Raw genomic sequence first — 27,583 nt, 5'->3', positions numbered from 1 at the left:
CAATGTGTGTGTTATGGCCCAAAAAGTTACTGAAAAGAAAAGTTTTGGTTGATCAGTTTAGTTCAATAAAGTCTAAATAAGAGCAAATATGTTGAACCTCAAGATTGTTTATGAATATGTAAATAGATATGTATATAGAGGTATATATATATATATATATATATATAGATGTATTTATAGATATATGTGAATAGATATAAATGTATATATAATGTATGTGTGGAGGTACAGGAATGTTGTGTGCAAACATAAAACCTGTTTTTCTTTGTACTGGCCATCTGGATCACCTAGGGGATGTCTTATCAGTAGTTATCAAGAAACATCAACCAAGGAACAATAAACAAAACAGATAATAAAACATGCCAGTACACAAGATCTAGTTCCCATAACAAACTGGTTACCAGTAGGGCCTTCAAGGGGCAATTAATCCATCAAGCAGAAGATGGATGCATAATCAAACAGATGGGTTGGTTTGATAACCCAGCTGGACCTCTGGTTGACCCCTAAATTTAGATTCCAGCAAGGGAGTCTTATATCAAATTTAGTTGGGAGGTCCATCAAATTACCTTAACCAATCCCAACTCAGTAGGGTGTGTGCCAACTGATAGTCATTGTACAGAACACACCCACTAACCAATACAAGAGTCCCAATGTTACCTAATGGGTCTTAACTATATAAAAGGGGAGCTGGAATATAACAGGAGAAAGGGAATGACGGGTGTTCTTAGGGAATCTAGCTCCTGGGGTACCCATCAACATCTTTACAGGTAGCTATAACACATTCCTGAATTGCATTCTTATATTGTTCGGTATATGTCTCAGTATATGTTTATGCTATTGTTTTGATGTATTTTTTACTAAGTAGTTACTAGGTTATTGCAGGGGTTACTACTAATAACGTTATGTTCATGTGATATATATGTAACATTGATTGAAGTTCCTATGTGTTTAAATATCTGACAATATTGCTGTGTACTTTGTCTTACCTTGTTTTCTTAATTAAACTGTTTGAGTGACTAGCTATTATTTGTGCATGAACCTTCTTTAATTGAATATCTATATGCATTGATAGGGAATATAACTTCCATATTTAACCACCTGAGCGTTACACTGATTTCTAGATTTCTGTTCCAAAAGCGTCACAGGTTTTCATGAAATTTTTTTTTTTAAATTGTAGACCTGTAACTTACAGAAATATGTCCGAATAGGGTTCTAGTAGATATCATGAATATAAAAAATGTTTGAAACACACAATCATGTAAAAAAAAAAAAAACTTTTAATAAAATTAAAGGAAAAACACAAAAATCAGCTTAAACAAGAACACATAAATAAATGAAAAATACTGAAAATGCGATAATTCGGTATAATGTATAGTAATATATTTTTCTAAAACACCTCCCTAGTGTCCGTCACATACCTATAGACAAAACCACATAAATATATTTTCTATTATTTTGTATTGGATTGGATACAGGGCTTTGTATTAAATCCAATACAAAAAATTTGAATTTTCCGCTACGACCCTCATCGACGGGCGCACGCACGCGCATCATCAGGAATCGCCGAGGGACGCGTACGCAAATGCCGGGTATTCTAATTCTTTCCAAACTTTTATTTTTAAATTTATTTTGGATTGTAGGCTCTAATTCACAGAATTACCGCATAACTCACCAAAATATGTCCAAAATTTTATAAATAAACTAAAAAAAGTTAAAAAAAAAAAAAGTGTAAAATGTAATGTACAGTAGCTTATATAATATATATATAATACAATTATATATATATTATATAAGGATTTCTTTGTATTGAACTCAATACAGCTTTTTTGTATTGAGTTCAATACAAAGGAACTCAATGCAAAATTTTGAATTTGCCGCCCCGCCTCCCTCCCGCGCCGACGCACGCAGCGACGTCACCGGGAAACCCCGGTGATCGTCTCTGCACTCGCCGGCTGGACACCGAAGAGGACAGACGTGTCCGGAGGAGCGGAGGGAGAAGGTGAGTATTTTTTTTTTTTTTTTTGTCCAGCGATCGACGCTGGACAGTGACAGGCACAGGGATAGGGACAGGGACAGGGAGAGGAGGGAGAGGAAGCCGGCTGGCTTAGAAAAGAAAGCCAGCTGGCTTTCTCCTCTAAGCCGGCCGGCTTTTTCTTTTAAGGAGAGGGACACCCGACGCTGGAGGACGACGCTGGAACATGGACCCGACGCTGGAACACGGAACCGACGCTGGATTAGCACAGCGGGACCAGGTAAGTGGGGATTTTAGTGTAGGCAAAAAAATACGGGGTTGTCCAAAAGAACAAAAATATTTAGTGCGAGAAATTACGGGCTTAGCGGTTAGGGGGTTAAGCAGATAAATATTCCTAAATAACAAATACAACAAATAATACACAAAGGTATAAAAAGAACAAGCCAAGGTGTTCTTAGACTATTTTTTAGCAATGTAAGACACATTTTTGTTTCTCTAGTTTGAATACCACCCAGCAATCTAACACTAAGAGCAACACAATTTACAATCTAAAACTTTTTTCTCAAGTATTAGTTAGCTCCATCTTTATCTCATAGTAGCAGGCTGTGCCTTTATACAAGGACAATTTAAAAACATGTGGCCTGCCAGTGACTCTGAGTTTGCCCTTCAATTTATTACCCCACTTTTAAGTTGTGCTGGAGGACCACAACCTGGTTTTAGCCTGAAGCACAACATGATTACCTACAAAGATTCTAGTAAAGACCAGATTGGATCTTAGGTTCTATGCCTTTGTCTTTTCAGGGCTCACATTACCTACAAGCAACACTATGGTATTCAGTGTGGCTTTTTTCCAGTGGGTTCTACTGGCCAAAATTGCTGTTTTGAGAAGTTGAGAAAAGAGAAGGCAAGACTACAAAAAGAGACCAAATAAAGACAGTGTACGGAAGCAGGAGTACCTGGTCATTTAAAAAATGGCCAACAAGATGTTCTCAGAACATTTATTTTAAAACTTAAAAAAAATGCAAAATCTAAGATGTTTACCAAAGCTTATGTGACATACTGCATGACTTTTGTGGGTGCGTATAAGGTAAGCATTTGTTCACAGCACATCAGACAATCTGTCTGCTATAGCAGATGGATGTACAGTAAGCTGAATAAATCAATTGGTGCTTTACAGAGCACTGGATCTGGGACAATTAAATTTTGAGATAATGCTAACACTTAATATAAGTTATCCTTACTCTGTTTAAAGTGTGCTCCATGCAGTCCTATAACAATTCTCTATATCGGGGGAAAGAACAGTGACATTGCTAAAAGCTAAATTTTAGCTGATATGCTGTTTCTCAGTGGCAAAAGCCTGAACAGCATGACAAGCATTACATAATACAAAGCACTGGGTCTTCAGACTCAGATCAACGAGCATTGAAGCCATAAACTGGTCCTCTGAAGGTCACTAAGAGAAGTTACAGGACAGCCCACTAAGGTGCCTGGCAGAAGAATTGTTTGTTACCATTGCAGCCATGCTCTTTCATGATTATGGAATATACATGAAAGAATCAATCCAATTTTTGTTGGTAATGCAGATGAGACTATACATTTATCACACAAACACAAATATTTGTATTAAAAAATGACTAAAAAGGGTCCAGACAGCTGAATCTGAACCTCAACTTAATAGAATATGACAAGGATCAAACTGAGGCTTATTTAGAGTTAATAATAAACTCTTCTTACTGAAGGAACTCTCAGTGCACACACAGATCTGTCATGTTAATGTCAAACACTTAAATAAATGCTTTTGTAAATATAAAAACTCACCTGATTTCCAACCAGCAATAAATGTTCCCCAAGAAGAAAATCTTTCAGCATGTCTTCCATAACCCTCATATGCTGCAAATACATAATATTTCAGGTTTTAAGTGGACAGCCTAGAAAAGTACCTGATACAGTGGAATTGACACACTCGTAATCAGAAAACTCATTACAGTGAAAATAAGCAATCACCACCAGGTGTTGCTACATACAACTGGTTTTCTAAAATGTTCCTAATGGAGGGGAACAAGTGAGTGGCACCCCACTGTGTTCTCCTCCCTTGATCTGTATAGCAGTTCTTCCCAATCAGTGGTTCATATATTCCTCCTGACAGATCCATTAACAATGTGGGTAACCGCTGTACACATCAGATTTTTGCCCGACACAAGCATCTTTTTTTCAACCATTTTTTCAGGCTATATTCATCTGACTTGTGTACATAGCCTGGGCTATATAGTTTAGTTCTACCAATCTGTTTAACAAATATATGTTGCAGTTTGCTTGTAAATATAAACAAAGCTGTGTGACTAACATTAAATACAGAAAATGTAACTCCATATGAATTTCTATCTATCTTTCCATTTTTCATTAAAGCAATATCCATGTTACAAATGTCTCCAATAAAAATGGACAGTTATTTTGGCCTAAAAGCCCACATTGTAAGTGAAGCAGAGTGTAGTGCATTTTTTCCCTATACTGTTTAGAAAAAATGTGTCACTAATTACAAGTAGCAAGATACCGCCAAAATGTGAGCTGACCCACTTCTCTATTGTTGCTGTGTGTTGTATTACCTTGAGGACAATATCACGCTCAGATAAACAAATTAGTAGGCTTAGCTGCTTGCATACATATTGGAAATTGAATCTCTATGTGACTGATGCACAGAATGCAATGATTTTGTATGCGTCCCTCCACCCCCTCAGCTTTTTCTCAAGCCAAGTGATGCTCTCAGTGGAAGAACAAGAAACAGGTCATGTGTAAGTAGGTCAGCCTAAGTCCTTAGAAAAATATTACTTGTCAGCGCTGATGAGACTTGGCTACCAACTATAGAAGTGTTTTAACATTATTTACTGTAATCAACAAGTTATTACGTGTGCCATTCAGAAAACGTACTATTTTGCTAGTATGCATAACATAACATTACATAACTGCATGTATTAAAAAATTAACAGACTTAACAGACAAACAATTATTACAGCAACATTACAGTTTTTTTTTCTTAACGATTTGATGAAGTTAGGATAACACTACTCCTGGAAACATTTAAATGTATTTTTATGTAAATAGTCCCATTTGAAAAATATAGAAGCAACATCAAAAAGTAAACACCAACTTACTGTTTGTTTGTTTGTTTTTTATGGGGGGGGGGGGTTACTTGGCTCCATTATTTACTCAGAATAGATAAAAACAATTCACTTGTATGTTGTGGTTATCAGTTTGGTCAGGGAAAGGCATTTGCAGTTAGGAAAAGGTAAAACATTTTTTACATTTATATTAGGAATGTGCAACTGTATAGTGTAGCATCACAACAATATAACAGAGGTATAAACAATCAACTGTTTTTACATATAAAAAAGAATTAGGCAATACAAGTTCTGATGCACTTAAGGCTCACAGACGTCCTATTTAGGTGTTTAGGGGCTTAAGGAGCTAATCTACCTTATTTTCTGTGGGTTTTCAACACAGTAAAAAAGTAAGGAAAAACTTGAAAGGTAAATTTGACGATTATGTCATTGCACACTTCATATTATATACACAGTACATGCATGAAGTTGTATAAACAGTACAATATACCTGAGAGTTTTCATAGAACAGGATGTCTGGTACTTTCATCTTCTCATCTGTATTAAATACTGGTACAGTGACACTTCCAAGCCTTAGTATGCCAGATTTTATTTCACCTAAAAATTAACCCATTAGCAGTAAGTGAACCCAATGTTAACCCGTAGACAGTCTAATTTTTTCAGTACTACTGTAAAAATTCTTGTATTTTATACATTTTGAAAAAATTAGGCAAACAAGCAATATTCAGGTGGTGCTGTTTAGTGGACTGAGTGGTGTACTCGATTTTCAAATATCTTAGGTTCTGCTGCAACAAGATATGGTTGCTGTTGTTGCTGTCTCTGTTGAATCTATCTTGGAGTTTTGGGTTCTCCAACTGCTCCTATTTTAATCTTCATAATATGTATTAAAAAATAAATCCAAAAGTGGGACCTACATCATAGGCATATAAGTAGGTGAATGTGTCCACCTAGAAAATCATGAAAACAGAACTTACCCTGAAGTCACTAGGAAATATAACAAAACTAGTAGATGCTTTAATATTTCAGCATGTACCAATCATTGAAATATTACTTTAAAACTAAGCTAAAGGCTAAACAGCTTAAATATGATATATTTTACAGGATTTTTTTGCCTGTATGGATTTGTAAATAAAAAATGTAAGAAACATTTGGGATTTACCATTGCTATGTTAAAGCTGCTGTACACTTTACTTAATAACTTATTCTAAGATTTAAACTGGTAAAATCGGGATATTTAAAGTAGCGTAATTAAGATCTTGCTCAATGCATATTCAGTGCAATTTTAGAGATTAAATGGTTTTAACACATATATAGGTATTTGCGTATGAAAACTGAAGAAGACAAACAACTGCATCCTTAAAGTGGACCTATCAACACATTTTATTGAAAAAGGATGGCTAGTGTAAAAATGTTTATTTTTTTAAAGACTATTTTTTTTAATTTTTGAAGTAGACCGTAACCCACAGCCTTCTGAGATACATATGCCATGTATGCCAGGAGACTGTGGGGTGCTCAAAATGCACATGCCCGAGATTGGGTGAACGTCATAAGGGGCTTTCCTGAAATCCATAGGGAGCCAGATTGACACTTTTTCTTTTACATTTTCAGGAAAACATATCAACCAATCTCGCATCAATGAGTGTTACTGTTCACACCTACAATGAAACATCACACATTGCTTGCTAACAGAGGCACAGGTACATTTCAAAAGAAAATGTTGACCTAAAGATGAATTCATACAGTGAGTAAAGATTACATTGACCAATATGGCATTACATGTATAATCTCTGTTTTCCATCCGTTGCAGCTCCTCACTAGTTTCCTCAATCCCTGAATCCAGTAAGTATTTCTGTAATGTTGATCTTGCCAGATTTGGTAAAAATCTAGAAAAACATCAAAAGGATCAGCCATTTGAATGAATGTTTTCTTCTTATATTTGATAAAACTATCCTAGAAGAATAAAAGAAAAACAAGTAAAATAACAAATACAAATGACAAAGGGAAAAGCAAACAAAGGCTTCCAACAGGCAACTAGAAATTAAAATAAAGATTATTCTACAATGAAAGGGCCTTACTGGAGTATTAAAATGATGTATTTACCTAAACTACATCATTACTTTGGATCTCTCACGATTCCTGTCCTAGCCCATATTTTGCATATCATCCAAATTAAATACTGACGTTTATCTGGGGTTCCACTTGATCACCTGATTGCAAAAATTAAAAAGGGGGCATGGGTGTACCTCATCTTTGCACATACTATCTTGTTGCCCAATTTCACCCCTCTCCAAGCTGCAAGCAACCAAACACCTCTCTTTGTGGGTGTTTCTGGACATTTTCATTGATTTCCATTGATTACCCTTAAAATTATCTTATTGGCCTCAAAATTATGACTTCCAGACAACGTGTGGCCTTAAACTCTCTCCTCATCTCTCCACCACTACTTAGGTATGTAGTATTCACTTTGAAATGCAGGAAACATACTTCACCTTCCTTTTGCTCCACTTTTGGAATGCCCCCTATTTATACTCCTTCTGGAGAATCCTTCTTTCTTTGGTGTGTTTCAAATGGTTTTAGAGATGTTTAGTCTATACTAATGCCCTCTGGGATAGGATGTTTGATTGTGCCTTGATTTTTCACTTCTTTACTGCCACTAATAGTTGACTATTGCTAAGGTCCCCTTTGTTCAATCACATGGTTACATCCTGTGACATACAGCAGCCACTCTGCCTTCTTGTTCTTCTTGCTGCTGAGTGTGTAGCTTCAATAGTCTGTGGGTGATATGTCACATGCTGGTCCCAGCACTGATCTGTGCATGCTAATGAAAGAAATCTGTGCAATCCTGAGCTTTGCTTTCTTTGTTACTTGTAGTTCTCCAGCAATTAGCTTTTCTTGCTGTTACCTGTTATGTCTGAGCACTTGGAGGCATATCTGCAATACCCATCCAGTCTGTCAATCACTTCCTAGACCGTAATCAGGCTCAGGCCAGATGCTCATTGCCCTTGATAGTGGTCAGTTACTGACCTACTGTAGGTGCATTGCTGGTAATTACCTGTTACCAACCCTTGCTTCATCTGACCTTCCTCTAGTTTGCTGCCTAGATTGAACTCTGCTTGTGCTCTGACGTAGAGACTTACTAAACCTTTGAATACCTCCCCTGGCTAGCCCCTTTTTGGTGCATGACCTTGGCCCTGTTTTCAAAACAGCTGACGCCTAATGATTTGGACTTGATGTTTTTCCAGATTTTTTCAGGTCAACTGCCAATTCTTGTACCCCAGAGGCGATTCCCTGGGTACGAAACCAAGTGCTGAGACGCCACAACTAGCCTTTTAAGGCTGCCTGGGGGCTTGTCCATTATTAAGATTTATAGTATTTATATAGCCCCAACATATTACGGAGACCGGTACATTAAATAGGGGTTTCAAGTGACAAACAGATATAAACAATGTAACAGGGGGATGAGAGGACCCTGCTCTTACAATCACAGGGATTTTATTCAAGCTTGAATTATGATTTAACCTGCCTGGTGGTATAAATATTAAGTATTTTTAAATGTAAAAGCGCCTGACCCTGGCTTCATGGCATCTGCTTCCCCTGGCCTTGTGCCCCCAACATTCACACACCGAGGATGCAGATGCCAGCCAGGCATCGCCAAGTTACACAGATGCCAGGCCGGCATCGCCAGGGGAAGAAGATGCTGGTCATCAGTGGAGTATCCCGCAGGCACTACTTACCAGGTAAGTTTTTTATTTCAATGATTTTTATTATTTTCTTTGTTAAAAAATACAATTACAAGAGGAGGTTTCTCTTGATATACATTTAGACATATGATCACTTCACATCTTTTTATAAACAATAAAACTTTGTGCAATAATGTAACAGTCTGGATAATGTAATTTATAATCGTACCCTTTCATAAGTAATTAAATATTACAAACACATTAAAATGTCAACATATTTCCAATTTAATCCTGTCTAAGTGCAAGAAATATTTAGGTTATAGTTTCAAGTGCTTTAGGTCTTTATTAGTTAATCTACATAAACATAAAAGTTATAGTTACACAATAATTAGTCTATAAATTCCATTTTAAGTTATAAATCTATAAAGAGAAAAAAAAGGATATACACTCTCAAAAAAATTAGAAAGATCATGAGGGAACAACAATTTGCTAAAAATGTATAATTAAATAACTGTGTTATTCTCAAAGAATAGATTCCTCCAATATTCAGGGAACCAGTGAGTATGTGAAAAACGATAAACACCAACCATAAAAGATTAACTTGAACATGAAATATACAAACAAGAATAGACAAAAAGAAGACTTCCTATCCTTCTGGTATACATCTACAAATATATCATGTTGCCTCTTGATCCTTAATAAAAGAAATCCAAGGCTCCAAGATGTCATTGAATAAGTTCAAAGAATCTTTAAGCATGTAGGCCAGTTTGTCGTTTACTATAACCCAGTTCAATTTGGTAAAAAATAGGGTCTAAGGGTATTATATTGGTTTTCCACACTTCAGCAAGAGTGATTCTACCCGTTAATAGTATCAATTTAATTAGTTTAGGGAAGGCCAAACTCAGTTTTCCCAAAAAATGCAGCTTTTACAGTACCTCGAACTTCCACACCCAATTTTCCGGAGATGAGTTTGATCAATTCTGTCCAAAAACGTTTAGCTATCGGACAACACTACCAGGTATGTCACGTGGAACCTCTGGAATCACAACCCCGAAAACATAATGGGGAGGTTGACAACGAGAATTTAGCCAGTCTTTCAGGTACTATATACCACCCTAGTAACACTATATATTTGGCCTCCAGGGCAGCGTTCAGGGAGACCTTTGACAAAGAGAAAGTCAGTTTATTCCAATCCTCCAGGTCCCATGTTATTCCTAGGTCAGATTCCCAACCACTTATGCACCTCAGCTTCCGAACTAAAGAAGATAGGGCTGTATAAATGATGGAGATCTGGCTTTTTGTTTTGTCGATAAAAAAGCAGGACTTCCCAAATACCGCTAGTTGTAAGGGTATTGAAGCGTGTCTAATATTAATATTAACAAATAAATACAATTGTCTAAAACAAAAGTATCAGGTAAGCTTTTTAAACTCCCCGGCAATCCCACCCCAAGTGTGGCTCAAGGTTAACACTTTTGGTACTAAAAATTAACCCCGAGCTAAACTCGGGATTACCGCTAATGAGGATAAGGTGTAATGGAAGCCAGTGGAGAGAACTGCCAAGAAAAGCAGCAGAGGAAGGGTGGTAAAAAGGATGACTGTAGCATTCATAATAGATTGTAGAGGAGGGTTAGTGGAATACCAGAGAAGAAGATAGTACAGTAGTTTGTACAAGGAATGGTCTCTGTGGACAGGTAGGGGTGTATTTTGGAGATATTGCGAAGGTGAAAGTGTCAGGACCTAGAAATGTTCGGAATGTCTGGGGTGAAGGAGAGGGCAAAATCAAAGGTGGGGAGGGCCGAATAGCAGTGTTGTTAACAGTTAGGGATATGCAAGGGGGGAATTTCAATGTGAGGGGGAAGATGATAAGTTCTGTTTTATCCAGGTTGAGTTTCAGAAACCTGTCAGCCATCCATGATGAAATGGCTGACAGACAGCATGAAACCTTATTCAGGACTGAGGGAGACAAGTCAGGGGTGGACAGATATATTGAATGTCACCAGCATACAGATAGTACTGTAAGCCAAAGGAGGATATGAGACTGCAGAGTGAGGAGCTGTATAGAGAAAACAGAACTGGTCCCTTGGGGAACACCAACATGAAGTATAGTAGGCAAGGTGGAATTACCATTGAAAGACTTTTGAAAGGAGCAGTCAGTCATAAAGAAAGCAAACCAAGAGAGAGCAGTGTCACTGATACCAATGGAGTTAATGTTTTGTATTATAAGGGGGTTATTAAAAGTATCAAAACTAGAGGAAAGACCTAGGAGAAAGAGGAGGTAAAATTTGCCTTGTGACTTAGCTCTGACAAGGTCAGACCTTGGTAAAAGGCTGTTTTGGTGAAATGGGCAGCTCAAAAGCCACATAGAAGTAGTTCAAGTAGAGAGTTGGTGTTCAGATAGTCAGACTTTTATCGACAATGCGCTAAAGAAGTTGGGAGAGGCTGAATAGTTTGGTTAGAACGGGGGCCAGGGTGGAGGAGTGGGTACAGAGTAGATCAGAGGGACTGGGTCAAGCCGACAGGTAGTAAATGGAGATGATAAGAGGAGACTTTATCCAGAGTAACACGGCTGAAGTAGGTAATGATGATTTACAGATCAAAGGGGTGTAAATTGTTGGTGTCCTACCATGAGCAGACATCATGTCTGATTTTATCAAATTTTCTTTAAAGTAGGTGTGTAGAGAATGTATTTGTAGGGAGAGTGAGTATGAGGTTTAGGAGGAAGTCAATTGTAGAAAGGAGCCTGCGTGGCTTGGAAGCTTGAGAGGATATGACAGTGGAGAATTAATTTTGGATGTATAGCAGTTTCTACAATGTATCATTACAGGGTGTAAGATATCAACAACTGCATACAAAAGTACTGCACATCAATTAATATTTAAAACTGCATTAACGCAGGATAGTCACCAGTCTGACTCTTTCTCTTGCCTAACCAATCTACTCAACTGTTAAAATGTTTTAGAGGTAAGAGTACATACCTTGAAAGGCAGGCCTTGTTAACAGCATGATAAAGACTCTCATCAGGGTATTGCGATAACCGTCTGCAAATGCGAAGTAATTGTCTTGTAGATAAAGACGAAGCCAAAGACTGAGTCTGTCAATAAACAAAAATGTTTATATTAGTTTCTTGTTACAATCACATTGGTGGGCATTAAATATACATTTGATCTGCTGTTAAAAAAAATAATTTATAGTGGCACTCTTTATAATGGTTTGATCCTAGAAACAATCAGTTTGAAATTTGCTACATGATATTTTTAATACTGTGTTTCCCCAAAAATAAGACCTACTCTGAAAAAACCCTATAATGCTAATCATGCAAGGGTGAAATATAAGCCCTCCCCCGAATGTCTCTTCGAAGACTGCAGTCATGTGGTAGAGGAAGGAGAGAGCAGAGAGAGAGCAGGAGATTTTCAAAGCACTGGGGCAAGGGGTCAAGAAATCGCAGGGTTAATTAACCTACTCAGGTGTGACACTACAACTAATAAGAGGTTGGTGGATTCTATTTTCTAAGGGTCCTTGCTAGTATTTCATTAATTTGCAGCAATGCATATTTATTAACTGATTTTTTTTTTTTTTTTTGGTTTTACTTTTTGACTTATATTGGTTACTGTTTGTGGTCAACAAAGCTTTGAAAGATTTGTTTCTGTGTCTGGATGTTACTCTATGAGTCATATGTTTTTTGTCAGCACAATTTCTTGTTATGTTGCACTTGTTTGCTAATGAAGCTGTGTTTTTTGTTTCATTAATCATTTTTGTTCATTCTTATTCATGACCTCTTGTATATAATATAATGCAATTTTCAGAGGAAAAATTTTTTATAAGACAATGACTTATTTTCGGGGAAACACGGTAGACACAGATTGTTTCCCCTCGGGTAAATTTTTGAATGCCAGTTTTACAGTTTATTTTCCTAAGAACTAACAAAGGAAATGGTGTCCCTAATGTGCATATAGGACCTCTGGAAGTTGTACCAATTTGTCTACTTTTCTGGTCACAAGTAGGTATCAATTTTAGAAGGGGTGTCTTTTACTTTTTATTTTTTCACCATCTAAGATGCACCTGTTTTCTGCACATGTTTTGTGCTGTTGTGCCCTAAATCCTCTGTGAAAAGTGAATGGCATAATCATTCTATCATAAACAAACATCCAGAAATTCTCTAGTCAAAAAAAAAACTACTTTCTGCTGACAGTTTGGCCAGGAAAACTCAAGGGAGGAAGATGTGCCATTACTTTAGTTATTAATATATTTGATACTTTTTGTCAGAACGTTAAACCAAGTCTTCTGTCGCCAAATTACACTAGAAACAGGTGCTTGCTAAAATATAAAATAAATTGACATCAACAATGGAAAGACCTGAGAGCACATGACAAGAAATTTGGGACATCATATTCAGTACAAGTAATCTTTCAGTGCTCTACTTTGAAACATCTAAAAATAATCACAGACAGACACCACTTTACACCGATAGGCGAGATCCAAGTCTTAAATACTTTTACCAGTTTCTAATACCAGTTACTTTTAGAAGCCCTAATTTTTCTTCATTTGGCACTTTGTGCCCCTAATGAATGGCATGTGTTTGTATATATTTTCCATTATTTTCACATTTAAGAAAAGAAAGAAAATGACAAAAAATATGCACTGCCTCAGAAACTATTTTCTCACAGAAAAAGTCTCATGAAAACAAGTGAGCCAAATTTTTAAATAATCGTACATATTGATCATTTGTGTCAGAAGTGTAGGTATTTAATGAAGTAGGACGGTTCATATGTATGTATTTCATATGTGCACGTGCATTTCAGAATAAACACTGTGATCAGTAAATTGCATCTAACTACATACATTATGACTTACATTAGGGTCCTTTGTGGCACACAGCTTGTGTGTCAATGTCAGTAGTTGTTCCACTGCCTCCTTTGAGACATTTGGCACCTGGAAATCAAATTATATGAAATGTTGAAAACGTAAAAAGCATATTTATATTTATACACACACTTTTCATGTAATGTCTCATCTTGTATGGTTACTTCTTAAGACAATGGGGCATGGCTATGTTTTATGTCCCAAAATATTAAAATATTCTTCAATCATTTTTTGTCAATTTTCCAGATAGTTTTTTGTGTTGTACCAATGTCCTGCGAACTACCAGTATTTTTATAGGGAAAAATGAGGCCAAGCATTACTGGTGTACAGCAATAAAAATAACCTTGTATTTCAGGACATTCTTCTCATCTGCTTCCTTTGCCAAACACATATGTCTCCTGGGTAGCAATAACCTTTTAATTAACTATTTGCTCTTCTTAGTTCTATGTCCTTACCTCTGGAACCTGAGGGGTCAAAAAGTAGGACTGGTTATGCCTTCTGTGTATAGTAAACATTGTTTTTACTTCCCTTCCAGTTCCTGCATGTTACCTCTTTTGGTTTTAAGCCTGTCCATTTAATTTTGGTCAATTTAAAATTTTACTTGTCTCTATCAGCTTTTATCAAAATTGACAACCTTTTTTGCTTTTTACCCAAAGGTCACTTACATGTGGGTAATCCAAACATTTCCTATTTCCTGTGACAATGCAACTCGTATAAGTATTCAGAGGGGTCTACTTTTATCTGATTTTCATATGCAATCGGTTCTGTATATCCTGTCTTCTACCCCTGGTTTGGAATCCCTAGTCCCTGACTGTGTGTGGGGAGCAATAAATCTACATAATTTCCACTCTTGTCCCCCCTATTTTAGTGATACATATAACGTACCCTCTAGAGGACTCTTTATATTGTTATATTTCCTGAGTATGCTCCACCATTTTCTTCCCTGGGATCCCTTACACCCTTTAAGAGGAGAGGCCCTAATGATCCCAATTTCTTAACTATTTTTTTTGTTTTTCTGTTTATCTGTTTTTTCTCTTCTAAAGTACACCTCTTCTTGTGAGATTGATTTTTCCTTTTGAGAACAAGTATAGCAACACAGTTAGGTCCATAAATGTTTGGACAGAGACAACTTTTTTAAAAGTTTGGTTCTGTACATTACCACAGTTATTTTAAATTAAACAACCCAGATGTAATTGAACTGCAGACTTTCAGATTTAATTCACTGGGTTTGAACAAAAAGATTGCACAAAAATGTGAGGAACTAAAGCCTTTTTTTACACAATCACTTCATTTCAGGGGCTCAAAAGTAATTGACTCAAAGGCTATTTCATGTCATTATCAACTAAGAAGATAAAAGGCCTGGAGTTAATTTTGGGGGGGGGTCCTTGTATGTGGAAGATTTTGCTGTGAACAGACAACATGCCGTCAAAGGAGCTCTCCATGCAGGTGAAACAAGCCATCCTTAAGCTGCAAAAACAGAAAAAAACCCACCTGAGAAATTGCCACAATATTAGGAGTGGCAAAATCTACAGTTTGAAACATCATGAGAAAGAACTCAGCAACGCCAAAAGACCTGGACGTCCACAGAAGACAACAGTGGTGGATGATCGCAGAATTATTTCCATGGTGAAGAGAAACCCCTTCACAACAGCCAACCAAGTGAATAACACTCTCCAGGAAGTAGGCGCATCGATATCCAAGTCTACAATAAAGAGAAGACTGCATGAAAGTAAATACAGAGGGTGCACTGCAAGGTGCAAGCCACTCATAAGCCTCAAGAATAGAAAGGCTGGATTGGACTTTGCTCAAAAACATCTTAAAAAGCCAGCACAGTTCTGAAAAAAACATTCTTTGGACACATGAAACCGAGATCAACCTTTACCAGAATGATGGCAAGAAAAAAGTATGGAGAAGGCGTTGAACAGCTCATGATCCAAAGCATACCACATCATCTGTAAAACATGGCGGATGGATGTTTATCCATGATGTGACAGAAGCAGTTGAATGAATTCTGGGGTGTTCAAAAACATACTGTCTGCTCAAATCCAGCTAAATGCAGTCAAATTGATTGGAAGGGGGGTTTCATAATACAGATGGACAATGACCCAAAACATACTGCCAAAGCAACCCAGGAGTTTAATAAAGCAAAGAAGTGGAATATTTCTGAATGGCCAAGTCAGTCACCTGATCTGAACCCAATTGAGCATGCATTTCACTTGTTGAAGACTTAACTTCGGACAGAAAGGCCCACAAACAAACAGAAACTGAAAGACGCTGCAGTAAAGGTCTGGCAGAGCATTAAAAAGGAGGAAACCCAGCATCTGGCAATGTCCATGAGTTCAAGACTACAGGCTGTCATTGCCAGCAAAAGATTTTCAACCAAGTATTAGAAATGAACATTTTATTTTCAGCTTTTAATTTGTCCAAATACTTTTGAGCCCCTGAAATGAAGTTGTGTAAAAAAAGGCTTTGGTTCCTCACATTTTTATGCAATCTTTTTGTTCAACCCACTGAATTAAAGCTGAAAGTGTTGTTTCATTTAAAAATAATTGTAGTAATGAACAGAACCAAAATTTTAAAAAAGTTGTCTCTGTCCAAATATTTATGGACCTAACTGTATGTTCCCAAAACATTTCAGCCTTTGAAACTAATCATAAAATTTTGTTGCATTTGAATCATGCGCCTTATAAGGTAAACGTTTTCCAAGGACTTTGTCCCAGAATGTTAACAAATGAATCATTATTTAGCAGCAGTACAGCAATAAACTGGTGCAGGTGAATCACATATGAATTGCAAAAAATTAACGCTTCAGTTGATTAAAATTCATCTATGAAGAGCAGAGAGATTTGTGGAACAAATAGAGCTGTGTTCCTAAAAGATGTAGTTTATGTCAGAAAAAGTATATTGTAGATGTAAACGTAATCCCTCGTAGAAAAACTAAAACCAGCTGGTAAATGTGAAATTCTAAGCATTTTCGCCCAGCAAAATGTGTGCCTGCATCCTCAATACAAAATAAAAACTAAATATAAAATGAAGTCACGCATATTCTTTTATGACATAATTTTGTGCTTAGAACATAAATGCTATCTATAGGTACAATGCATCAATTCAAAAAAGTACATTTCTTGTTTTTACAATGCAATTTATATGAAAAATTACCATTTCCCTCAATATCTGTATCTCCTCTTTTCTGGTGGAAGTTTTAACTTCATGATACAGAAACATGGTGAGAAGCTCAGGACCCAGCCACTGTTGAGTACTGCTGCCAATCATTGGTGGCTCTGCTAATGCAATAATTCTGAAAGAAGGGTGAATTTGAAATATGGATCTGTTAAGAAAAAAAAAGTAGTGGTTACAACAAATGTAACAAAAAACAACTGGGAATCATTATTTAAAACATGAATGCAAAAATATGATCAACTTTTAACTCAAAACCAAAACCAAAACCACTGACACTGTTGATAGACCAACATCAATAAACCAACAACTCTAATAAACCATAAATTTCACGCTGAAAAACCCAGACTTCCTCTCATCCATTTTACTATTAATCTACCAATTCAAAAAATACTTCAAACTCCCCATATCACTCACAATCCACCTTTTTGTCTCCATACGCCACTGACTTACTTGTCACCCTAACCACGACATACTCCACCAGATCATTTTCAGCCATATTACTCTATACTTCACCAGTATTCATTTGTCCCCCCAACCTCTTCAAACTTCACAAGCTCAATTGTCAACCCATATATTTCACATTACACTTCCTCATCCATTACCATATCATCCATCACCCCATATCATCCATACCTCCTTATCCTGTTCACTTTATACTCTAACATCTTATCTATCACCTTATCTTCTCCATACTTCACTAGTTTATTTGTCACTCAATCTTATCTTTTTCATACCACACAATCAAATCCTTCACCCCTTCCCATTAATATATTGCTCATTCAAATTCACACCACATCCATACTTTATCATCTGACCTGTCACCCCATCGCCTCAACACATCACCATCTGTCACTCTATCCACTCCACTACTTCACTGCATCCCCTCCATACTTCACCAAATAACAGGATTTTAACAAATACAGTTTAAAACTAAAATTCAATTTGCCCTTGATCTGGTATGTGTGTTTCCATTGCTTTAATAAGGCCATTTCTTAATAAGCTTGTTAGGAAACTCTTTAGGGTGAAGAGAATGGCTCAGCTTGTTTACTGCTAAATCTAAGTCATATGTATACAAATTATTTTGCAATCAAAAAATACAAATAAGTGTACCTTAATTGTCAAGTGTCAGGGTGAAACAACACAGTTTGGTTCTTTAATTTATTAAACAAACCCGCAAAGGAAGATAGGAATAATGTTTTTTTAGGAATGGAAGAATTACCTCTGTTGCTATAGTTACCATTTTCAAGGGATGAGAAGAGAATATTAAATGGAATATATAAAGTCTGGTATTAATTCAGTTCTTTGACAAGTTTGAATCCAAACTACCAGACTTCCTTTAGGTAATAAATATGATAAGCACCCCATTTATGTTATTCAGAAAATAAAACAACTCACCAAATTAACTCAGGCACTGACTCTACAGTAAATATCATAAGATGTAGATAAAATTCTCTGAGGAATTTAGAAGTTAATATGTACTTTTAAGAAGCTCTGTACATATATACAAATCCCTCCTATTACAAAGCAGTAGACTGGCAGATCAAGAAATAGAAATATGCACAAAATTAAGCTCTGTACACAAGTTCAATAATTATCGTTGTAAACGAACGTCCGATTGGCCAAAAAAAAGTGGCCAACAACACCGACGACCGTCTTGGCGGATCTGATTGGCCGACAATCGTTCACTATCTATCGTGTGTACAGTCGTTCAGTGATCGTGCATGTTTCTGCAATACACTTTCTCCTCTACATGTCATTTCCTGCATCGTTCAAAGGACTGTATCTAGCGTGTGTACATTATTGGTGGAATATATTAGAACGATCGTATCATTACAGCATGTACAGAATTGTGCACAATACGATTGTTCAAGTATATTCGTGCATAATCGTTGATCGGTCGTAATCGTTCGTTTTCTAACGATAATTATTGGAAGTGTGTACCTAGCTGAATAAATAAAAAAACTAGCACCGAAAAAATGAATTATGTAAAATATATAAATATATATATATATATATATATATATATTTATATATACACACACACAGTCAATGTACTTTTATGTCCAACTGAAAGATTTATATAATATTTCAACAATTTTTAAGTTGTGTGTTTTCTATTAGTATTTTAGCATGAATATTAAACAAGTTCTGTTACTCATTTTATGGTCTTTGTTGTCTGCAAAAACCTTCAGATATATGCATCAGCATATCTCTTTGATAGATTCTCGGTAACATTTGCATTGGATTGAAGTGTTATTTCTATCAGTGCAAGGCAGTCCAGGAACAATAAAGCCCAGATCCAACCAAAGGTCAGAACACGGTTCAGATAATAACTGACATCTATGTCCCCGTTGGGAAGATTTTCTCTCACATTCTGCCCCACAGGCAGGACATCATGTGAAGAAGTGATAGTAAATATCTCTAACATGGATAATAAAAAACATTATTGCTGCTTGTCTTTCTTTTTGACACCTTTTCCTATTAGTGCGTGTCCTAGTCTCAAAGGGACAAAAATGGTTGTAAAGTCTCCCAAATGGGGTCACTGACAGCAAAGACAATTTTAAGTTAAAAAAATAAAATAAATAAAAAGGTTTTAAATGGGGCGTTTTGGCTCAGTGTTTTGGCTCTTGTAATACAATTCCATGTTGACAGTCCCGTGTTCAGGGTTTAGCAAGGCAACAATGTTAACCACTAATAAAAACCTACTTTAACAGCAGAATAATATGGCTCTGTCCTATTTAAGGTATTCTTTTCACCGTGAGGAGCATTTTACTCATATACCTAAATTCATTTGAAATAATTTCTATTTTTTTGGCAAAAAGATTTCTATTAGTCATTCAGCCATAAAGATGTCTCTATTGGCCACAATAGAAACTGGCAGATAAAACTCTTTATTAACTGGTGCGATCTAAGATAAGAGAAAGCTTCCTAAGAGACTGCTCACAAGCTAAATGCTTCTTTCAAGAGGAGCTAATGGCAGGAAACAAAATGTGAATTATATCAGTTCAGCACAGAGAGAAGTAGAGAACCCTTCAGCTATACAGAAAATATAAGAAAATTTAACAGTTTAAACCTAGCTGGTAGTCAATTTCAATAACAATTAAAATACAACATGTTAAGCTGGCCACATAAAATACAATATATTGATTTTTTCTCTTTAAAAGTTTTAAGCTTTTAGAATTTCGTATACAAGCACCTTTCTTGAAGCTCAGCATCAGAAAATTGAAGTTCCTTCTTTATATAACAATATCTATCACCTCGAAGTAGTCTTGTACCATCGTACAATGTGAGCTCCCTGTCATGAATAAGCCTGTAAAAACATTGCAAAAAATGATGATATGCAGCTATAGATAATGACCACATTACTGCAAAGAATAGTTTAATGAATGACTCGCCTACATTAATTTTTTGCTCTCCTAAGACAACAATGCATTTGCATAATTACTGATACAATATTTCAAGTAAATATCAAATAACTTGATGTATTTTAATTTCTAAGCTAATGCAATTACATATGATGTTCATATTCCTACTGTTCTCCATGAACTAGTATTTATTTAGTATTCTCTATTCAGAGTATTTTTATGAGTGGAGAAAACAGGTGTCAAGATATTCCTGTCTGTGGATGATCTAAAAGAGGTCTTACATCAAGCTTGCTGACACATAACAAGCAGATGTATGCGATACAGAAAAAAGCTTTTTAACCTTTTCTTATCATTAACAAAAATATTTTCCAACATGTTTTTAGAAACTTCTCACAAACACAAACTGCATCTCTATATACCCACCCAACTGTTAGAGAATGATGCTTAAACTTGCAGAGCAGAGCTCGATTAAACCTTATATGGCATTCTGATACAGAGCAGCAGTCAGTAGTCATGATTCTTCTTGGTTAAATAAATCATAAACCATAATCCCAGGCCATGATTACATATACTGTGTAACAGGAGTAAAACAAATTCCAGGCTAATAAACATTTCAGGACAGGAGCTGGTAATGCTGCTTCAATAAGCATAAATAAATATTGCATAAAGATGTAAAAAAATATTATAAATTTTGCAAAAGCAGAACAATCTAACAACTGTGCAGCTACAGCCTATTTACTTAGTAAGCCGTTGATGTGGACTTGCTTTTCACAACCAATTCAATTGCCATACCTTATGCTAAAGAATGTTGCTGAGTAAGCATTATACATTTAAATGACAAGTTTGTGTTTTAGAGGTTTACAGTAAATTTGATTTAGTTTTCACTTGTCAAGCAAATGCAGGATAAAGAGGAATATACATTAAAACATGTAGTAAAGGCTCCAAAACATGGTTTGCATATTTCTGAATTTGAACTGAATAAACTGTATCTATTGATACAGTTAAAATAATGATAAATGATAAATCTATTGAACCATAGGTAGGATTTTTTCTCATCACCTTTGAGTCAAGATCAGCCTAACACAAACTAAAAATCTACAGTTAAGAGGATTTGAAAAATGTGCCAGTGATGAGGTAGGTAATGACTGGGAGACTAATGAAAAGGAGTCTACAATAATACCGTGTTTCCCCGATGATAAGGCAGGGCCATCAAATAAGACAGCCCCCCCAAAAAATAAGACAGTGTCTTATCATCGGGGAAACAGGGTAGTTTCGAATCAACATGAGCAGCTTCTTTTTACATTTTTTAAACTGGCTGTTTTCAGGCAGTACATATTGAAAAGTTGATAAGTATAAGCATAAATAAAATTTAAAACAAATCACACATATACTGCACATGTAATTGTATAAGACCACAGTAGACAGAATAGTGACCTTCAGTAAACCTAATGACGTCCAACATACAAATCTTCCCTGAGTGTTTTAGCAAACCAGGTTTTCAGAAGTCAGCTTCTCAAAAACAGACAGCAACTGGTCATTCCTTCTAGCACCACCAAGGCCTGTTTTTGTGAAGGTAGAAAAACAAAATCTGACACTGCCTTTTTTATACGCTTCAGCCGTAAATGATAATTGATGAGTTTCTTAGTCATTCTGGGGATACATGCCAGGATTTCAGCTATGACTTAATTTAATGCTAATCTGACTGCTGGGTAGTATCAGCAATATATTTTAAATACACATCTTTTTTGATCATTCCACAGCATAAACTAAATAAAAGACACTCTATATTAAGAATATAATAATAAAGCTTTCAGTTCACAATATAATTTTTCAAGCTTCATCAGATCTTCACAAATGTTGTGTAATACTGGTAGTTACTGACCTTTGAAGAATGGACAGAGTCCCTGGATTGACCCGATGGATACCATCAAGAATAACAAGCTTTCCTTCTAAGGCAGCTGTAACCAAAGGAGATTGTCGCCAGGCAGTGTCACCATTTGGAAGTGTGTACCGTTGCTGCAGCAAATCCCTGGCAGTCATGTCCTGCACAAATCAATTCAACAGGTATACATGTGAACAGGAAGAGTGTTTTAATCAGTCCGATATACAACAGTACTAGCCAATGATGCCTTGTAGGCCTAAATAGTGCTGCTCCAAAGCCAAAATTTATATTTATATCGCATTTAATTGGTTTGGATAGCGTAGGGAAGAGGTAAAAGCCTTGTATGTTTACTTTGCAGGGACTTCCTTTCTCTTCCTGTCAGAGAGCAGTAATAAAGCATCTTACTTAAAGGATTTTTACTTGATTCCTGTTCTAGGGACAACTATAAAAGTTTGAGTTGTTTTTAATATTTTTTTTGTTTCAGAGACAGTGGTCACCAGTAGTGTTGCTGTTTGGATTTAAACCAAACATCTGACTTTTAGTTCAGTTCTGTTGGAACCAAATACACTTTTTGTTGCAGCTAATGTCAGTTATCTGAGACATACACAATGGATATGAGATGTAGGCTTGCAAGCTATTTTTAACTAATGTAGTTAGTAGCATGCAGACCTGTTACTATGGTATACAGTGGACAGTGTTCATATTGGCTGGTGGTCATTTATTAAGCATAAGTGCCCTGGGTCACCAGGATGAACATAGACCAATCGAGTACATAGACAGCAAAAAAATGCATGCCAGAGTCTTACAAACTTCCCACTGTATACAAAAAAAAACAGTGGCTATACATACACTTTAATTGATAAACCATGAGAATAATTACCGGTAATTCAGAAGCCACAGTCTATACTCTAGAGACAGGGCTATGATATTCTCTTGAAAATATGTAAAAACATTGCAGCAAGCTGTAAAGTGACTGTAGAATGATAAATCTATGACAATAAACAGATAAATGCACCATTTTAAAAATCGAAACTTTAAATAAAAACGAGAAGTAAGAAACAAATGCCTTCCAAAAAAGGACAATAACCCTTTTTATATTTGTAGCAGTAACAATGGGCTTGATTTATTAAAGCTCTCCAAGGCTGGAGAGAATACAATTTCATCAGTGAGTCTGGGTGATCCCCCACCCCTCAATTTTTGTTGCTAACAAATTTTGAATCTTTTCTCACTTTCAGAAAAACTGAATGTGTATTTACAAAATGCTGCAATAAGGCTGATACCACAGGGGTGATATCATAGCTGAGACTGTTTCTTACAGTGAATCGCTAATGCTTGCAACTACCAGCGACTTGTAGTGAGCTGAGCACACAGTGGTGAATGGAGCGGTTGTCACCGATGATTCTTTCACCAGAACAAAATTCTGCTAAAACTCAATATTTCTCAATCTTACTTTCTCAAGAAGAAATCTATATCTAATATAAACTATTTTTTTACCATATTCTATAAAAAGTAATGTTTGTAACTGTGTTCCAGATTTTCAATCGTTACTTTCATTATTTTATCTTATGTCCATTAAGGAATATACAGAAACAAAACAAAAAATATATACAAGGAACACAAGAAGGAGACACGGGCAGAGGGTTCAGCCACTAATACTAGACTTTCTGAAAGAGATAATAGAAATGCTGTATCTATAAATTGCATTCGCTATACGTATGTGTGCATTATATGTGAGATTTAATCATTTATCATCTTTTACTGTCAGTTTATATATGTTTTATATATAATATAGCCAAACTAACATTTTGCAGCATGGTGATTCTTACACTAATATGGGCCACTTTATATTAAGTAAAATCATTATGCACCCCATGGTGTGTTTGTCAGTGTATATCAACTACCTCCTGTAGCTCTGAACGTTAGGAAAGGGCAGGGATATCTGAAATCAACAGCTTAGTTTTTTATTGTAAACAATATTGTTTTAATTTACAAGAAGACTTTACAGTAAATGCATGAAAAAATGTGCTGCTGCAATCATTCTTCTAGAAAATGAATATACTGTATACAAAAACCTGTTTACTACATCATATATGTATTGGTAGATAAAGAGATAATTGTATAATTAGCAGTTCATTACTTTTTCCTATTTAAATAATACTAAAAGAATCGCTTTAACCAATTTACTGTGGTAGGGTACTTTACGCTGGTATTCTCCATGTGCAGGTGTTCTAGAAATAAATTTTCTGGCACTAAAACACTATCACAATGTTAAATCCTACAGGTGACAGTGCAAAAAACATACTGGAAAATCCAAAGTGTCACCAAATCTTGGCCAAATCAAAAGTAACCCTACAGTGGGACAGCTTGACAAAACCAGAAATCCAAATTGAATAGCCACATTCTTAATCATTTTATGATAAATTGATATAATTAATTAAATGCAGTGGAAAGTCTAGCAAACAGATGAATCACTTTTACCAAAAGAACTTTTAGTATCAGCTGATCACTTTAGTTCTCAGAAACACATTTTTCATTAAACAACTTACATGAACTAAAAATAGCACAGGTTACTCACACAAAGGAATTTTAATTACACGACAAAAAGTTTAAGTGTGTTTTTTTTATGCTTCTAACATTTTCAATGTTTAAAATTAGAAATAGCAACAGCAAATACTTTTATTCCTTGATCAATGAGTGGGTTTTCTTCAAACGTGAAAAGAGTTTGTTTCCCAAACCAGCATGATCCTAAATCTAAACACCTTCTGTGAGGAGGAAAATTAGCCCCAGTTAATTGGTTAAATGCACTTTAGCAGTTTCTGCCACTCTTTTCTTATGCCCTTTGAATTACAGTTCAAAAACCTTGCCCATCCATTTTTTCCTCATTATGGCACATTACAGAGTACTTTTTAAAGGAAATTCGGTGGAGTAAACACTTTCATGCAGAGATGTGTTATGCTTCTTTGTACTCTGTTTTAATGAGCTTGTTTTTCTGGGTTTCACACAATGATTCAGTGACCCTTCTCTCTCTCTGAATTTCGAAATTTTACCCTTTAAATAACAGTCTTAAAATAACAATTATTTCCAACAATATTTACTAAATCATTATTCTAAATAATTGTAAGGTTTATTTTTTTTTTAATGTTCTATGTTCTTTAAATGCTTAATATTTGCATTGTTGAACTGTATTTTGGTGCACCCAACAAACAAATACAAGTATAGATGTATATAATTTATTAGGAGGCAACCATCACCAGTACATCTAATTATTCCTAAAATCTTCTGAATATCAGAACCAGGGACCTTCTTACTAAGTTGTTACACAGAATTCAGAGTAAACACCAGGTTCTGTTCAATTATGTCAGTATACAGCATAATGGGTAGTGTTAGAATTTGGTTTGAAAAGGTAAAATATCAAAGTATGCATATTCTGATTATTGCTTGAACCAAGGAAAACAAGAGCTTCTTTCAGAGCTACACAATGAGCACTAATCACAAAGTATAAAACACTTAACCACGCATTCACTGTGCAAACAAAGATTATATAATATTTTTTTTTTACATAATATTAATATTGGTAAAATTTGTCAGTCCCTGGAGTTTATGTGTCCCAGCCTTACTCCAGATTACCAGTTCTCTATCTGCTAATGAGACCCCTTGTGTTTTAGAGACTACTGTGCACCTGTCACTTCATGTGTTCCTGTATTTCGTTACCACCTCCAGAACATTTCTGACTATGCTTGCCTGCTGGCTACCTGTCCACTGACCTTTCTCTGGTTCTTAAAATGACCTTGTCTAAACCAAGCTCTGGTTTTAACCTGGTTAACTGACATGTGAAAGGGATGCAACCTATGAGCAGTTAGACCAGTGTTTCTCGACCTTTTAACACGGGGGAACTCCTTGAAAAAATTTTCAGGTCTTGGGGAACCCCTTGCTATAAATACTATATTTACAACTCAAAGTATATTAGTGTGGGTATCAGTGGAAAGAATGCCTCTTATATTGCTGGCCAGTGGAAAGAATATCATCCTTAAAGATCATTGGTGTCAGTCGTAACTAACATGCAAATTGTTCATGGTTTAGGGAACCCCTAGCAACTTCTGGATGAACCCTAGGGTTCCACAGAACTCTGGGGGGTGCCTTTGCCTACATCTTTGCCAAATGTGCAGAAAGCGTCTGCTGGTCATGTGTCAGCAAGCAGAATAGCAGATGGAAAAATTTCATTGTGCATGGGTAATTATCAATGATAAAATCTGATTCTGCTTCTTCTTACTTCATTTTTAAATAATTACCACCAATAAATTGTTAAGCACTGTGGATGGGAGGCTCACTGATGAGTGCACTAAATTAGGTCTTTGAGATTAAAGTGAGTAAACTGAATAAATTGTGAAAGGCACAGAATATGCATCAGAACATGTACAGAAAATGTACAGTTTTTACTCTACATTTGCAATAGCAAAGCAGCCAAAAGTGTTTTGTACAGAGCAGAAAGGACTGAATCTGTTCTGACACCTGTCACCTGGACAGTCAATGCCTCCAAATAGGATACAAGTACCAATATAACCTGCCAAACCTATTACCATTACCCATTCTGCTAATAAATAGCCTTTTAAGGCTGTCTGAGTGCTCGCAACAAGGATTTGCCATTTAACTATTCAGGTAGAAAAAAAAAAAGGAAAATGCTTTGAAATGTATTGGGCTTTAACCAAAGCTGAAATAGGTCTTTATAGCAAGTATCTTCTTTTTTTTTTTACCTGCATTAAAATTTACTAATAAAACAGTACATTACAGCCATGCCATATTAACAGTAATCTTTTTATGTCTAAAAATAACGCTTTTTTATTTAGATTTTAGCTATTTAAGTCCAACATAAAATTAGTATGTCAAGATGGCAATATGTTAGATATTCCTTTACTAGAATGACTCAAATTCAATATATTTGGCAATATTTTAAAGCACAAGATTACCTGATACAACATGACAGGCTCCACTTCATATCCAAGAACATCAGCAAATTCCTTAGCAATTACACTTTTACCACATCCCTAGGGGAAAGACAGACTTAAGTGAAAACCATTACACATGAAATATTTCCATTGTTTATGGTAGAATGTATGTATATTCAATGACAACTTCATATCTTGTAGATATTGAAAACCTAATTCAGAGCTGCCTGTGTTTTCTCCAAAAGCCTTTCCAGTTCATATGTTGGACTACAAAACTTTTAGCTTTTTACCAATATACCACTGTTTCTTGACCTTTCTAACATGAAGGAACCCTTGAAATAACTTTCAGGTCTTCAAGGAACCCATGTTATAATTACTATATCCAAAGCTCACCATACATTAGTTTTATGGTCATTGGGAAGAATGTCTCTTACATTGTTGGCCAGTGGGAAAACTGTAACCCTTACAGATAGCAAAAAGATCAGGCGTCAGTTATACCATAGTTCTCCCCAGCCCCTTTCTGGTGGGCGGAGTGCCCCGGCTTCCATGCCTCCCCTGCCCGCCTCTTATCAGCTGCTCTGATCT

At 35.9% G+C, this 27,583-nt stretch overlaps 1 protein-coding gene across 1 annotated transcript in view; it reads right to left on the bottom strand.

The window, feature by feature from the left end:
* VWA8 (von Willebrand factor A domain containing 8) overlaps positions 1 to 27,583 on the bottom strand; it is a 197,537-nt gene that overhangs the window by 115,779 nt on the left and 54,175 nt on the right. Inside the window, exons 13-21 of the mRNA XM_072410304.1 lie at positions 27,020 to 27,097; positions 22,056 to 22,216; positions 20,005 to 20,118; positions 16,788 to 16,956; positions 13,620 to 13,697; positions 11,744 to 11,859; positions 6,865 to 6,971; positions 5,579 to 5,685; positions 3,791 to 3,862 (exon numbers count right to left, since the gene is read on the bottom strand). Coding sequence (XP_072266405.1) covers positions 3,791 to 3,862; positions 5,579 to 5,685; positions 6,865 to 6,971; positions 11,744 to 11,859; positions 13,620 to 13,697; positions 16,788 to 16,956; positions 20,005 to 20,118; positions 22,056 to 22,216; positions 27,020 to 27,097 — 1,002 coding nt within the window. The remainder of the gene's footprint in view (positions 1 to 3,790; positions 3,863 to 5,578; positions 5,686 to 6,864; positions 6,972 to 11,743; positions 11,860 to 13,619; positions 13,698 to 16,787; positions 16,957 to 20,004; positions 20,119 to 22,055; positions 22,217 to 27,019; positions 27,098 to 27,583) is intronic.

The sequence above is a fragment of the Pyxicephalus adspersus genome, chromosome 1 (genome assembly GCF_032062135.1).
Source record: "Pyxicephalus adspersus chromosome 1, UCB_Pads_2.0, whole genome shotgun sequence".
Taxonomy (NCBI): Eukaryota; Metazoa; Chordata; class Amphibia; order Anura; family Pyxicephalidae; genus Pyxicephalus; species Pyxicephalus adspersus.
Note: the sequence above shows the minus strand (reverse complement) of the source record. Positions and strands in the feature narration are given on the sequence as shown.